The 16,368-nt window shown below is 39.0% G+C and overlaps 1 protein-coding gene across 2 annotated transcripts in view; it reads left to right on the top strand.

Annotated features, from left to right (window-relative positions):
• Window positions 1–16,368, top strand: part of ACOT12 (acyl-CoA thioesterase 12) — a 49,947-nt gene that overhangs the window by 7,748 nt on the left and 25,831 nt on the right. The window contains exons 3-5 of one of the 2 annotated variants that reach the window (XM_003480872.4): window positions 7,238–7,298; window positions 8,425–8,526; window positions 12,143–12,278. In XM_003480872.4, coding sequence (XP_003480920.2) covers window positions 7,238–7,298; window positions 8,425–8,526; window positions 12,143–12,278 — 299 coding nt within the window. The remainder of the gene's footprint in view (window positions 1–7,237; window positions 7,299–8,424; window positions 8,527–12,142; window positions 12,279–16,368) is intronic. The other variant, XM_021084505.1, reaches the window with a different exon arrangement.

The raw sequence follows: 16,368 nt of genomic DNA, 5'->3' as shown, positions 1-16,368 counted from the left end.
TGTAAATTTACAGTCCTGGAGTTCCCGTCGTAGCGCAGAGGTTAACGAATCCGACTAGGAACCATGAGGTTGCGGGTTCGGTCCCTGCCCTTGCTCAGTGGGTTAAGGATCTGGCGTTGCTGTGAGCTGTGGTGTAGGTTGCAGATGCGGCTTGGATCCAGCGTTGCTGTGGCTCTGGCGTAGGCTGGTGGCTACAGCTCCGATTAGACCCCTAGCCGGGGAACCTCCATATGCCGCGGGAGTGGCCCAAAGAAATAGCAAAAAGCCAAAAAGCCAAAAAAAATTAAAAAATAAATTTACAGTCCTGATTTTGTTGAGAAATAGCTGTTAGCATTAGATGCATTCTGGTATAAGGTAGAGCAGGATTTCTAATAGCTGATTCTTAATGACTCTTCCCTCTACTAGAAGAATAATTAATGCTAATAAGTATCTCTGTGATGGTGAATTCATTATTAGGTTGTTGGGTAAATGCATCTGAGCAGAGACGTTAAATTATAAAAAAAAATTTTGTGCGTGGCTGTGTATATATGTTTTACCATCACTTATTGTAGAAAATCTCAAGGCACACAAATCTTTCAACCACCTATGACAATATTCAACTCATAGACATAGTTGTTTCACCAATATCCCTCCACACTCCCACACACACCTGGATTATATTGAAGCAGATCCTAGATATCACATCTGAATATTTTAGTATATACTTCTAAAAGATAAGAGCTCTTTTAGAAAAAGTAATAACCTAAACACAATACCATTAACAAAAAGTATCATTCCCAATGACCTGAAAAAATGTTTTTTAAACAATTGGTTTATTGAATCGGGACCCAGTATGGCTGATATGACCTTTAACATAATATTTTTCCCTTTCTTCATTTCTCTTGCAATTTAACTTTTAAAGAAACCTGGTCATTTGTCTTACAGATTTTACCACATTTTGTATTTGCTCACTATATCCCTGTTTAACATGTTCTCATATAACATGTTAGGTACATCTAAAAACTGACCTGATAAAAGTTTGAATTTTGGTAAAACCCGTCCCTTTCAAGAACACATAACATCTCCCAATCTTTACATAGAACATTATTTCATTAGATACTGGTAAAATAGTAATATGCTAATTCTACAATTTCTCCACATATTTTCTGAATATTTGTATAGAGAAACCCTTTATCTCACTAATTACTTGATTACTCTGAGCCAAAGTTTGTCCGGGAAAGACAGGCTTAATTCTTTCCCTTTAGTTAGTATCATTATGAGCTCATGGATTTTAACATATTTGATGCATTTCAATTCTGATATGATTATTACTATGGATGTTCAAACTATCCCATCCTCGAGCACTGGGAGCTTCTTTGGTTTGGTTCCTAAGTCCTTTGGACATAACAAAGTTAAAATCTTTAATAACTCCTTTGTTTTCTGCTGTGATAAGCTGGGCTCATCTTTTATGTTCCCTCACACAAATTTAACTTCAGAAAATTTTTCAAAAGAAATGATAAGTCGAGGTCATAATCTAGGCAGGGAAGGTGCTCATTGATACAAGGTTGGTCATTATTTCTATGACTTTTTAGTGGACAGAATTAGGAATTATGTTTTTTGAAGAGTATATGTTAATAACTGTAACAAATTAGGATAATATGGTTTTACTTAATTTCTTTAATTTTATATTCATATCTCTTTTTTTTTCTTTTCTTTTTTTCGGGGGGGGGGGCTGCATCCACAGCACATGGAAGTTCCCAGGCTAGGGGTCGAATTGGCGCTACAGTTGCTGGCCTACACCACAGCCATAGCAACACTAGATCTGAGTTGCTCTGAGACCTACACCATAGCTCATGTCAACACCCAATCCTTAACCCATGGAGCGAGGCCGGGGATTGAACCCACATCCTCATGGATACTAGTTGGATTCTTTACTGCTGAGCCATGATGGGAACTACGTATCTCTTTTTTTCTTTCTGAACACCCTTGATTCTTACGTAACTTAGAAGAAAACAAAACTTATAAGAAACATAACTTACAAGAAAAAGGAAGAAAGAAGATCATCTGTTTCCAGTCTGGGATAGTTCTCAGGACCATTGGGTAGTTACCACCAGTTTTCAAACCCTAAGTACTCTTGTCCAGTGAGATACCTAGTTCATCTCTACAAGCTTACTGCCTATATTTATCTATGTGGTGTTTATTCATTTACATACAAATAAAATTAAGCTAAGTGAAAGCACATGCATAAAGAAATTACATCTTCAAACCTGACTCCAAAAGACTTTTGATAGGAATTAGAAACATAGATATGGAAAGCCTTTAGCTCTTAGCCCAATCATCTCTTGGTACTGATAAGACACTGAGGCCTAATGCCCAAAGCCAGCCAAAGGTCAGAGGGCACTTAAAGCCTGGATCTTCTTATGCTTAATCCAGTGCTTTTCCCAAGCCACTTCTTCTAACTTTGTGATCAGCAATCTTTATTGAACATCCCTATGCTGGTTTTCATAGGCAGCTACAGTGTTAGTAAAAGAGCCCTTGACATACTAAAGCCTTGAAGATGCAGGTAAAGTTCTGTTGGCTAGCTCAGATACTAGCTGTGTGATTTTCCATAGAGTAGAAAAAATTGACATGTGTTTGTATCTGAACAAAATTACAGATTAATGAAAATCCAAACTTATTTGAGCATAGATTAAAGCATCATTACTAAATTTAAGAAGGCCAGCAGTCGATTGCAATAAACATCCATTATGAACTTTCCAATCCTAAATTATATGACTTAGATTTAACTAGTAACATCATCTTAAAATGTGGTTTGCCATTTACTCCATTTTGTGTTTGTGGTGTCAGAAGGGATATGAGAACTGCACCACTGAAAAAGGAAAATTGAAAGCTACTTATAGAAATTCATATAATTTGGTTAAAAGCCATAGTAAATATTTTGAATTCACAAATGTATATTGCATAGACCAAAATTGTGCTCTAGACCCAAAAGAATATATGATTATGGCACAGCTCTGGAGTGTGTGGCACTCAGTCTGGTGAGAAAGTTAGAAAAATACATAGTCATCAGAATGGAAGGAAATGATAGGATGCATGCTTAGGGTGAGATGTAAACTCAGTTCCGGGGGGTGGATAAAAGGTCCATTTTAATTGGAGAATCAATGAGACTTTCATGATGGAGGTAGCATTTAATAAAAGCCTTAAATGAGGTATAGATTTTCATCTGGTGAATAGGAAAAGGTCCTTACAAGATGACATACCTGTATAAGCTAAGCACCAAGGTGGGAAGGAGTGGGGGTGCTCAGGAAAAGCCTGGTCTGCAGAGATGACGCCCTAGCAGTAGTTTGGAATTGGCTAACAGAAGGCCTTGAATGCCATGCTATGAAATTGATTTTATTTAGTTGGAATTTTAGTCATTCCACTCACCCGACAGTTCAGTATCAGAAGTTTGGTTTGGTGGAGAACCAAGCCGTATGTATTTCCCCTACATTTTAAGGGCAGGGCAGAGTTCACAAGATCCGAAAAGCAGTAAGATGCTTCCCCTCTTCAAAGTCTGACAGGCAGAGAGGGCCAAGATTTTGGTAGCATATGAGAACAAAGTACTAAAGTAGCTTAGAAAAGGGACTCACTCTTCGCCTCATGCTATTACCGTAAACCTCTGCTAGAAACTTGACGAGAGCCAGAAAGTCTGGAAGGAACAAATTTAATGAAAAAAGAAAAATTGGTTTCCGTTTGCATGTGTTAAATGTGGGGATTAAGTTAAACGAGGTAATGTGTGTGGAAGCAGCTAACACTCAGCCTAGTAGAGCCTCCATAACTATTAGCCGAATCTGCTAAAAGAAGTTTGAGAATATGGCTCTGAGTTTCAAGAAAGAAGTTCAGGCTAAAGATATAGACTTGAGGAGTTCCCGTTGTGGCACAGTGGTTAAAGAATCCAACTAAGAACCATGAGTTTACGGATTCGATCCCTGGCCTTGCTCAATGGGTTAATGATCTGCCGTGAGCTGTGGTGTAGGTAGCAGACGTGGCTCAGATCCCGAGCTGCTGTGGCTGTGGTGTAGGCTGGTGGCTACAGCTCTGATTCGACCCCTAGCCTGGGAACTTCCATATACCGTGGGAGTGGCCCAAGAAATGGCAAAAAGACGAAAAAAAAAAAAAAAAAGATATAGAATTGAGAATCATCTCTATAAAGATGACAGGATGATGGAAGAGAACAAAGTCTTTCTGGAAGAAAGTGAAATGAGAAGAGAACAGAACAAAGAACAGATTTGGGGGGATGGCTACACTTAAGGGATGGATAAAGGAAGGGAAATCAGTGAAGGAAATGAGAATGAAGAGAGAACAGTGTTTTGGAACCCAAAGGAAGAGATGGTTTCCTGGAGGAAGAAGTTGACAGATTCTCTTAAATGAGAGGAGCCCTTGGATTTAGCTGTTAGGAAGTGACTTTGGAGAGATCAGGAGTAAGATGTGGAGAAAACAGGTAGTTTTGAGTAGCTGAGAAGGGAATGAAAGATGAAACCCCCAAACTGCTGAACCCGAAAAAAATCCTAATTTTTTTTTGTCTTTTTGTCTTTTTAGGGCTGCCCCCGTGGCATATGGAGGTTCCCAGGCTAGGGGTTGAATCAGAGCTACAGCTGCTGGCCTACACCACAGCCACAGCAACACCAGATCCAAGCCATGTCTACCTACACCATAGCTCAAGGCAATACCAGATCCTTAACCCAGTGAGCGAGGCCAGGGATCAAACCTGCAACCTCCTGATTCCTAGTTGGATGCATTTCCGTTGTGCCACAACAGAAACTCCAAAATCCTAATCTTTGAAGACCCATCTCAAATGTCACCTCTTCTTTTTTTATATATATTACTCAATGAATTTATTACATTAGTAGTTGTACAATTATCATCACAATCTAATTTTTTAACATTTCCATCCCAAACCGCTAGCATCCCCCCACCCCCCAAGCTCTCTCCTTTGGAAACCATAAGTTTTTCAAATCTGTGAGTCAGTATCTGTTCTTTGCAAAGAAGTTCATTGTGTCCTTTTTTCAAATTCCACATGTCAGTGAAAGCATTCGATGTTGGTATCTCATTGTATGGCTGACTTCACTTAGCACGATAATTTCTAAGTCCATCCATGTTGCTAAAAATGCTGGTATTTCATTCTTTTTAATGGCTGAGTAATATTCCACTGTGTAAATGTACCACATCTTCTTGATTCAATCCTCTGTCGATGGACATTTAGGTTGTTTCCATGTCTTGGCTATTGACAATAGTGCTGCAATGAACATTGGAGTACATGTGTCTTTGCGAGTCATGGTTTTCTCTGGATAGATGCCCAGGAGTGGGATTGCTGGATCAAATGGGAGTTCTATTTTGAGTGTTCTGAGGAATCTCCATACTGTTTTCCACAGTGGTTGCACCAATTGACAATCCCACCAACAGTGTACTAGGGTTCCTTTTTCTCCACACCCTCTCCAGCACTTATTGTTTGTAGACTTTTGGATGATGGCTATTCTGACTTGTGTAAGGTGGTACCTCGTAGTGGCACCTACAGTCGGCTAATCTATGACAAAGGAGGTAAGAATATACAATGGAGAAAAGACAGCCTGTTCAATAAATGGTGCTGGGAAAACTGGACAGCCACAGGGAAAAGCATGAAATTAGAACACTCCCTATACACAAAAATAAACTCAAAATGGATCAAAGACCTAGATATAAGACCAGATACTATAAAACTCTTAGAGGAAAACATAGGCCGAACACATAAATGACAACAACATCTTCTCAGATCCACCTCAGAGTAATGACAGTAAAAACAAAAATAAACAAATGGGACTTAATTAAACTTCAAAGTTTCTGCACAGCAAAGGAAACCCTAAGCAAAACAAAAAGACAACCCACAGAATGGGAGAAAATCTTTGCAAATGAATCGACTGACAAAGGATTAATCTCCAAAATTTATAAACATCTTCTGCAGCTCAATACCAAAAAAACAACCCCATCAAAAAATGGGCAGATCTAAACATACAATTCTTCAAAGAAGACATACAATGGCCAAAAAACACATGGAAAGATGTTCAACATCACTCACTATTAGAGAAATGCAAATACTACCTCTTCTATGCCTCCTTCCCTGACTTTTCACATTAGTTGCTTCTGGGAGCTTTTGCAATTCTCAATCCTTTCTTCTTTTCGAAAAACTGCATTTCATCTGTCTAGATCCTGGTGTCCCAAGTGAAGACAGATTTCCTTGATGTTCAAAACCTTGTCTTATAAATCACTGTATTCTAAGGTCTTAGTGTAATGCCAGAACTAGTTGTAACTCAGTAAACATTGTTAAATATATTATGAGTTGGAAAGAGAAAAAGATTATTTTAGGAAGTTGAAATATGGAGGAGAAGAGAAAAAAAATCTTGAGATAGAATATAGTTGAAAGATTTTTTTTAAAGGAAAAGGCTTGACCTTTTTCCACAGACTGATAAGGAGTCAGGAAGGGGCAGAGACTGAGGATGCAAAAAAGCAAAGAGCTGCCTAAGACAGACCACAGTGAGGGAGAAAAGGTAATGGGGGGATGGATCAAGGACACAGGTAAAGGAAGAGATCTTCCTTCCTCTGAAACAGAAGAGTGAGGAGAAGAATAATGAGAATGTGGTTCAGCTTTGAAGAAGGGAGAAAAATAGAGGAGGTTTATATTGGGTAGACCCTTAGGTGACCGAGAGGCCTGAACGCAAAAGCTCTGAAACAGCTTCCGGTTACCGGACCAGAGTTCTAGCAATAACAGGGAGTGAATGGATCATCTATCTAGCAACTCTGAGGGCTCAGGTCAACCTAGGGAAGCAAACATTCAGTTTGATCGCTTGCCTGCTTATATGTTTACCCACCTATTTGTTGACAAACATTTTAAAATGTCAATTGTCTAGGTCTGCATGTGTGTTTGTTTTACCTCCTCTTAAGGAAACATCTGTGATATGATATAAATGTCTGCTGTAGATTTGGAAGTTCACTTTTACACCACCTTTGCAGAGGCCCTTTTCTGTTAGAAAGAGGTAGTCAGCTAACATAGGTATGGTTTACAATGATTGACATCTGTGTTTTAGCACTGTCTTGTTCTGTTATCATTAACCTGAGTTTTTCATGCAGGAACATTATCAACATGATAAAGTGGAACTGCACATGCATTTAAGTGACTCCTCATCAAATGAAATGAGATTTGCTAGAATTACAGAGGTGGTTTTTTTTTGTTTGTTTGTTTTACTAGACTTGGACAAGTTATAACCATCAAAGCGAAAGTTACTAGAGCATTTAGCACAAGCATGGAGGTAAGAGGCTCCTATTTTTTCTTCTGCCTCTTGGTGCTCATTTCTTCATTGTTTATAGAAGGTAGATGAGGAGGCCTGGCATGACTTGGTGTTCATGAGATTCTGAATTTCAGAAGGCCCTAGTCAGGCTCACAGGTAAATAAGGAGCCTGTGTTTCCCTGCTACTAAAATTAAATGTGATGTGATGTGCTCTTTTTACATAGAAGGATACACAGGAAGTAAACATACAAGGAAAAGGCACTCTGGTTTCATAAATTAAGTGAATCATGGATTGTTGATGATTTTTGTACATGACATACTTGGTGAAGATGTAGAAATAGATATTCTTTATCATTGATAACATAGTGCTGAATTAAGATGCCTAAGGTGGCCCACAATTTCCAGAAGGTAGTATTATTTTTCTGAGGTATGTGCCTGAGTTTACTTAACACTTCAGCAGAATGTGATCGTGAGGCCCAGAGTTCAGAGTTCTTCACATGGGGAAACCTAGTCCACTATAATGTGTTACCAGGAAGTGTCTTAGCTACCTCCTGGCCAGTCCTGAAAAATGAAATTCCTGAAAGAGGAAAGCTACAAATAACATGACCGCAAGTAATACTCTGTCCATGTCAACTTGTTTATAAAACTCAGACTAAAGATTTTTAAAAGGTATGGTGCATCTCTCTGATAGCTATAAGGCATTCATTAACATCCTGTTTTCAAAAGTGCATTTATTAATAATGGGATTAGAAAATGCTTATCACATAATTTTAAGTTATAATATAAAACTGTAAATACACGGTGATGTACACTTATATACGTGTGTATAATTATTAATCTGAATGATGAGATTACTGGCAATATCTACTCTGATAGTCAGATTCCATTTTTATCATCTATTTTTGTATTTACCAGATTTCCTATGGGAAATATATTTTTTTCTATAATCAGAAAAAAAGATATTTTCCAATTTCATAGAAAAATCATTGAAAGGACTGTATTGTTTGAAAGTAAATTAAAATGCTGATTTCATTTAAAAACCCAAAGAAAATAATGATAGAGTACAGAGATGAATTTTGAATGCTGCAATCTCATCTGTTGTCTGGATGGCTGAAAATTTTTGAATTTATTTTTCTTTTCATTTTAGATCATCATCAAGGTCACAGTACAGGACATGTGCACTGGCACTGAGAAACTTGTTAGTGTGGCTTTCTCTACATTTGTAGCCAAACCAGTTGGAAAAGAAAAGGTAAATTTCCTGTGTGAAGAGATCTCTAGCATGTAATTGAGGGACATATTAACAGAATTATCAGCATCAGAATTACTATGGAAAAAAAAGACATTTCTTTTTACCATGAGTATGCTTTCCCAAGATTTGTTATTCAACAATATTTATCATAATTTTCACCAATATTTATGCAGTAATATCATTGTACTATAACTAACTTAGAGAAAATGAGAGATGTAGACAATTTGTGAAAGAGGAAAAAGCATTGTGTTTTAAATGATGGGAAAGTTATATCAGTGTCTCAAAAACATTGCTTACTGGTTTAATTCTTTTCTTTTAGCGTCATAGAACTCAAAAGTGAGTTAAAATATTTTTTTAGGAGTTCCTGTCGTGGCACAATGGTTAACGAATCCGACGAGGAACCATGAAGTTGCGGGTTCGGTCCCTGCCCTTGCTCAGTGGGTTAAGATCCGGCGTTGCCATGAGCTGTGGTGTAGGTTGCAGACGCGGCTCGGATCCAGCGTTGCTGTGGCTCTGGCGTAGGCCAGCGGCTACAGCTCCGATTCGATCCCTAGCCTGGGAACCTCACATGTCTCGGGAGCGGCCCAAAGAAATAGCAAAAGGACAAAAACAAACAAACAAACAAACAAAATATATATATATATGTTTTTTTTAAGTAAGAGCTGTTTAGCTAGCAGTTGCATGCTATCTATGGTCCAAACAATTTTTGTACCTGAAGGAAGAATGTCAAAGTTGCTGAGTTACTTAAGTTTAAAAATAAGCTGAAGGGCATATGGGGTAAATACACCCTTAAAATATATATATATATTGGCCTGATGTGGGTGCCCAAATAATTACCTGGCCATTGGCCCAGGAGCAGTGAGGCCCTTGTCTGCTGGGGACTTATTATAATTTCTTGGCTTTTCTTTTTAGGGTGACTAGGAGAAGATCCCCATTTAGTCTGAGCATTTTTATGTATTTCTTTGCTTTTTAGGACCACACCCACAGCATATGGAGGTTCCCAGGCTAGGGGTCAAATCGGAGCTACAGGTGCCAGCTACACCGCAGCCACAACAACGTGGGATCCAAGCTGCGTCTGCAACCTACACCACAGCTCATGGCAACACCAGATCCTTAACCCACTGAGTGAGGCCAGGGATCAAATCCGCATCCTCGTGATCCTAGTCAGGTTCATTACTGCTGAGCCACCACGGGAACTACCTAGTCTGACCATTTTTAAATGTAATAATTCAATTTAGAACTTAACTCTTTCACTCCAAGAATCACCCAGAGGTGACCACAGTGGCTTCTCCTAGTTCCATTTTGAAGCAACGAGTAGTTTTCCCTCTGCCAAAGTGTTCTTCCTCACAATGCCTCCAACTTCAGATCCAGATGGGGCAAAGCAATGTTTTCACTGCACCCAACAGAAGTGACAGAGAACCACACTCACCAGCTACTCCTCACCCGGCCAGGAGGCACCGTGGTGCCTGGGTGGCAGGTGTTCCTGCAGAGTTTTGTACCCTGGGACACTTCTTCCACTCTACTCAATATTAAACAGGCCACAAGGCAAATTCACATTGCCTAAGCTGAAGCTCATATCACCTATTATAGTCAACTGAATATATCACTTGTTATATTACAAAAATGCAAATTTCTGGTCTGTATCTCAGGCCTACTGAATTAGAATCACTAGGACAGGAGCTGAGAATCTGTACTTTGACAAAGCACCCTAGGGATCCTCTGGTCACTAACATCATTGAGACACTGAGATAGGTCTTGCCAATCATTTTGTTTTTCCTGGAATCCCCCGCCCCCACATCTCCAAACTTTTGAGAATGAGAGAATATGGGGTGGGTGCAGAGTTCTCATATCTGAGTGCAAGTGACAGAAAGGATTCTACAGCACCCTCCAAGCCACTCCTTCACTTGGAGGAGAAAATGAGAACCACCGCTCTCCCCTCCAGCTTCAGGCCTCTTGCTTCAACTTTATGACTCATGGAATAAGAACAGAACAGCCACACTTTTCATCCAGTTTCTACTGAGTCTAAAAAACTGTTTTCTGACTGTGATTCTGGGAAAGCAGACACCTTAAGTGCTGCTGTAATTGGCTGGCTGAGATAATCTTTATTGTAAGGCTCCTTTCCAAACAAACTTATTTTCTAGTTGGTAACATTCTTATTCAGTAGCACATCATGAAGAGAGCCATGAAAAATCAGTAGTTTGGTTTGAACCAACAGGCCTGCCTGGATCCCTGTCCAAAGTGAGTTTATTCTCAGATGAGCTGGGCAATGATTAACTAGGTCTAGTTCAACAACGGCACAGGCCAGATCACAGAAGGCCGCATAAGACTCCATAGGGTATGCGCCTGCACGGCCTTACTGAAGCTAAAGGAGAGGACACAGAAAACATCAAAGAGCTTCGAGACTTCCAGCCACAGCTCTTAGGGTCCTCTTTAACACACAAAATGTACTTCGTCTGCAGGTTGGAGAACCAAGGCCTTAATTTACCAGGTGGTCTTTATATCCCACTAAAATAAGACTGTGTAATTAGTTAAACCAGTCTAAGCTCTCTGTCTCTATGTCCCCAAACAAATTAGAAGAAGGAGTTCAGGGGAGTTTAACTTTAAGCATATATTAGAAATCACTAGCTGTTTCATCCTTATCTTGGTCAAGGGTCAGCACCAGCGTTTACATGTCTTGTAAATAAGTGTGGAAGGACGCTGGTCCAGCTGTAAGGTGACTCATAAACACAGGCCAGCACTCAGGCATTTCTGGAGGAGTTTGAACACTTGGTTCTGTTGCATCATATTTCCAGGTTTCCAGAGGTCAACTAGAGCTTTATTCTGATATATTGATTCTTTTGTTTTGCTTATTAGAAAAAGTTTTCACCGTGTGATGAAATTTCCAAACTGGGACTATCTCTTGGTACATGATAGCTTTCTCTAGAACATCTCTATTCTCTCCCCTTGCTATCTTTTTCTTTTTTCTTTTTTTTTTTTTTTTTTTTTTTGTCTTTCGTCTTTTTAGGGCCACTCCCACAGCATATAGAGGTTCCCAGGCTAGGGGTCAAATCGGAGCTGTGGCTGCCGGCCTACGCCACGGCCACAGCAACTCCAGATCCGAGCCACATCTGTGACCTACACCACAGCTCACGGCAGCGCCAGATCCTTAACCCATTGAGCGAGGCCAGGGATCGAACCCACAACCTCATGGTTCCTAGTCAGATTCGCTTCCACTGCACCACAATAGGAACTTCTCCCCCTTATCTTAATTTTGCAAAAGGTATAAAACATGTCTTGATAAGAGGAGTCAAAGTCCCTCTCCTCATTCGTTAATGTGAAGAATTCTTGTTTTGTACTTCTGTGGAAAATTTTTTAAATCAGGAGTAATTAATATTTGGGAAATTTTTTAAGGCACATATCTTGTATGAACAAATAATTAGGCCTATATTGATTTTTTTTTAGTTTAAAAATATTTTAAGAAAAAATTAAGTTAAAATAAAATATGTATGAAAACACCCATAAATGCTTTAACATTGAGTTAGATAAAAATGTAGCATGTCATTTGTTTCTGCTAAATTCATGTTGTGCTTTTATGATTTAACAAGGCAATTAAATATAAATGTTTTTCTTTCTCTAGATTCATTTAAAACCAGTCACACTTCTAACTGAACAAGATCATGTGGAACATAACCTGGCTTCTGAGAGAAGGAAAGTTAGGTTACAACATGAAAATACCTTTAAAAACTTGATGAAGGAAAGTGGCACATTTGATGGTCAGTAAATCTACTTACAGGGAATTTAATTATATGGCTGCGGCCTAGCATGTGATCTATCCTGGAGAATGTTCCAGGTGCACTTGAAAAGAACATGTATTCTGCGGCTATGTTGGTCCTTTCCAGTAATGAGAAAGAAAACCAGAGACAGAATGAGAAAGAAAACCAATTCAGGTCAAAGTTCCTGACAAGATGAATGTAAAATTGTCCAGGCAGAATGATGACACAATTCTGAATGAATATCCAAAGTACAAGAATTGAAATTGACCTCCGGATGGGTATTCCCCTGTCTGGAAGCCTGTGGAAAGGATGAGCTTTGTTTACTGTGTTTAACATGAGTACATAGCCAGAGCTGTGAGCCCAGATGGGTCTCTAAACCTGGGAGAACCCTATTTCCCCATTGATTGGCAGTCACCTGCAAAGAGGCATGCTTCTGCCCCAAGGTCCATCCACTAGACTTAACATATTTCTGCAGTCATGTCATAGCTGATGCTTATAAAAATATGACCTGCCCTAGTACCCACCTCTACATGTCTCACTGAATGCCATGTATGTCTTCATAGGAATCCAGTAGCTTTTTCTTTAGTTAGCCCTCAGAAAAGGAATTGTCTTATATTTAAGTCTTTACAATGTCTCTCACAGTATAAGGTCTTTTCTCAATGTTTTAATTTTATCCTGGGAGTTCCCGTCATGGCAGAGTGGTTAACGAATCCAACTAGGAACCATGAGGTTGCGGGTTCGATCCCTGCCCTTGCTCAGTGGGTTAAGGATCCGCGTTGCCGTGAGCTGTGGTGTAGGTTGCAGACGCGGCTCGGATCCCGAGTTGCTGTGGCTCTGGCATAGGCTGGCAGCTACAGCTCTGATTAGACCCCTAGCCTGGGAAACTCCATATGCTGCTGGAGCAGCCCAAGAAATAGCAAAAAAAGACAAAAAAAAAAATTTTTATCCTGGCAACACAATACTCAATTATGCACCTTTCTCTTTTCATTTAACAGTATATTTTAGGGATGGATTATATAAATTTATTTTGAACAAAAAAGAAGTATCATGTAAGTAAGAGAAATTAACCTAAAAAACTCAATCAATACTAGTTTGGATGTTTATAGAATATTATCTAACAAAATCAGTACTTTAAAAAAGATAGAAGTTGGAAAGGATTTAAGATTTCACATGCTCTTTAAAGATCACTTTAGGAAGCAATCCAATTTTGATTACCACAATGTGGTGGGCTTAAAGTCTGGAAAAAACTGAAATTTCCAGATAAAATATTTATAAACATCATTGCAAACACATCTCAGCAGGCAAAAAAAATAAGAGAAAGCCTGGAAGTCTATAAGTGATTAGAAATACAAATGCAGCAGTGTAAGGAGACACAAGAGCTGGCATTTTCTCAGAGGCCCCTGTGGGTGCTACACCTAGAACCTATGTTTTAATGGGCTTGCCAGTGCTCAGGAGACACAGCCAGGTGGAAGCTTGCATTAGGGAACCATACCTGGAGCTGCAAACTCCCGAAAATGATACCCTCAGTGGGTCAACTGGAAAAATCCCATTCCTCAGAGAGCTCTGGTAAGGATGCTTTCCACTTAGCCCTGGGTGGAATGGGGAAAAAAAAAAAAAAAAGCAAAAAAACTGTTTCCCCTGAGGATTCAATCACAACTACATTCTCAAGCAGATTTGGTGTCAGAATTCGTATAACTTGTTTGGCCTGAAACAGACAAGGGAAACCCAGTGTGAAGCAGTACTGTGTTAAGTACCCTCAGGTGGTCTGCAGCCACAAAGGCCAATCCTCTGAAGAAATGACTTTAAGCCCAACCCTCAAGAATTCCCACAGATAAAGATCTAAGAAATACGAGCTTCTAGGCAACAACCATAAAAGATAAAAATACGTCACCAAAATGCAAATGAAGCAATAGTCAATAGAATGAGGTCCTCAAAGACTACAGATATTGAATTTATCATATAAAGAATTTGAAGTAAGAACTTTAGTATATTTTAAGAAATAAGAGTATCAAAAGAATGCAGGAACAAGAAAATGACCTAGAATATTTGAAAAGAAGCAAAAAGAATTTCTATACAAAAAGAATATATAATAATTAAAATTTAAAACTCAATGAACAAAATAAACAACATTTAACATGGTAAACTGGAAAAATGGATCTGAAAAAGAAAAGGGAATATATAAGAGAGATTAGGAAACAGAATGGAGTAAGATGTCTAATAAGCATCTAATCAAAGTTGCAGGAAGACAGGAGAAAAAGAATGGGAGAGAAGTAATATTTGAAGCAAACAACATAGACATTTCATTAAGAGGTAATGCGGAAGTTTAATATACATATGAAAAGATATTCAATCTCATTATTAAGCGAGAAATGAAAATTAGAACCAACTTGAGATACTACTTCACATCCACAAAGCTGGAAAACTTCAAGAGTCTACAACTCCATTTAAGCGAAAATGGGGAGCAGTGGGAATTCTACTAAAGAGCAGATAGAAGTACACATCTGTACAGCTATTGTGTTACTTAAAAGTATTCTGTTGTTAGTGAGAACTGTGAATGTGGAATAAATCAGCAAAGTTAACTTTATTCATCCATCCATTCATTTAATAAATATTTACTGAGCACCCACATTCTGAAATTATATTGGAATAAAAAAAATCAGTCCTTGCTCAATGGAGATTAGAATCTAGTGGATCGGATAATCAAAGAACACACAAATAAATATAAAATTATAGCCATGACATAGAAGATAACCAGCATGTGGCACTGTGGTTGTTAGATATGGACCTCTTGGCCACCCCAGTGTCATTCAGACTCATTTACACCATGGCTGGGCAGAAAAATCATCATTTGTAATAAAAAGAAGAAGGTTCCACTTAGGGACTTTCCATTGAGGGATCATATTTGGGGGACAGTCACTGATGTCTTTGCCCAAAGTCTTAGAATCACCGGAGTAGAAATAGGGCTGAGAATGTAATTTAAACTGAACTGGGGGGAGTTCCCGTCGTGGCGCAGTGCTTAACGAATCCGACTAAGAACCATGAGGTTGCGGGTTCGGTCCCTGCCCTTGCTCAGTGGGTTAACGATCCGGCATTGCCGTGAGCTGTGGTGTAGGTTGCAGACGCAGCTCGGATTCCGCGTTGCTGTGGCTCTGGCGTAGGCTGGTGGCTACAGCTCCGATTGGACCCCTAGCCTGGGAACCTCCATATGCCACGGGAGCGGCCCAAGAAATACCAACAACAACAACAAAAGACAAAAAATAAAAAAATAAAAATAAATAAAAAATAAACTGAACTGGGGACTCTTTAAGGCATACCAACTATCCAGGGGGTTGTGTTGGAGGCATTGTCAGCCTGTGCCCATCCACTGATGTAAGTGCCACTGGGGCAGAGAAGGCGGCAATAACTGTAAATAGTGCTCCACTTTCAAGCGACCCATGTCAGCCCCTGTTCCTCTTTTTCAAAGTTGTTTCTAAGTTATATGTATTTCCAGGCTAATTTTAACATTAGATTTCCTATTTCTACAAAACACTCCATTTGTGAATTTTATTTGGAATTGCATTGAATCTATAGAACAATGTGGGGAGAATGAAAGTTTTGACAATATGAACATTTTCTGACCAGGAACACAGTATAGTTTTCCATTTATTTTGCTCTTTTTCATTTCTCAGTAATGTTTTGTAAATTTCCGTGCATAAGTGTTTGATGGGCTTTGTTTTATTTTTGTGGTCGGACGTCTCTAAGAATTTAATCATTGTGAAGTTATTATAAATGGTTTTTAATTTTTATTTCAACTTGTGTGTTGACAGTATATAGATCTACAACTGATTTTTGTATATTGAGCTTATCCTGCAAACTTGCTATATTAATTTCCTATGACTGCTGTAAAAAATTACACAGACTTCATAGTTTAAAACAAAACGAAACAAAAAATTATAGCCATGAAAGAAAGGTACAAGTGAGAGCTCCTAGCAGTGGGAGCCAGAGGAGGCTTTCCTGAGGACACGTGACTGAGATGGGCCAAGAAAGAAAGAAGGAGCAACAAGGTCCTACTATAGAGCACAGGGAACCATATCCGATCTCCCGGATAGAC

The sequence above is a fragment of the Sus scrofa genome, chromosome 2 (genome assembly GCF_000003025.6).
Source record: "Sus scrofa isolate TJ Tabasco breed Duroc chromosome 2, Sscrofa11.1, whole genome shotgun sequence".
Classification (NCBI taxonomy): domain Eukaryota; kingdom Metazoa; phylum Chordata; class Mammalia; order Artiodactyla; family Suidae; genus Sus; species Sus scrofa.
Note: the sequence above shows the minus strand (reverse complement) of the source record. Positions and strands in the feature narration are given on the sequence as shown.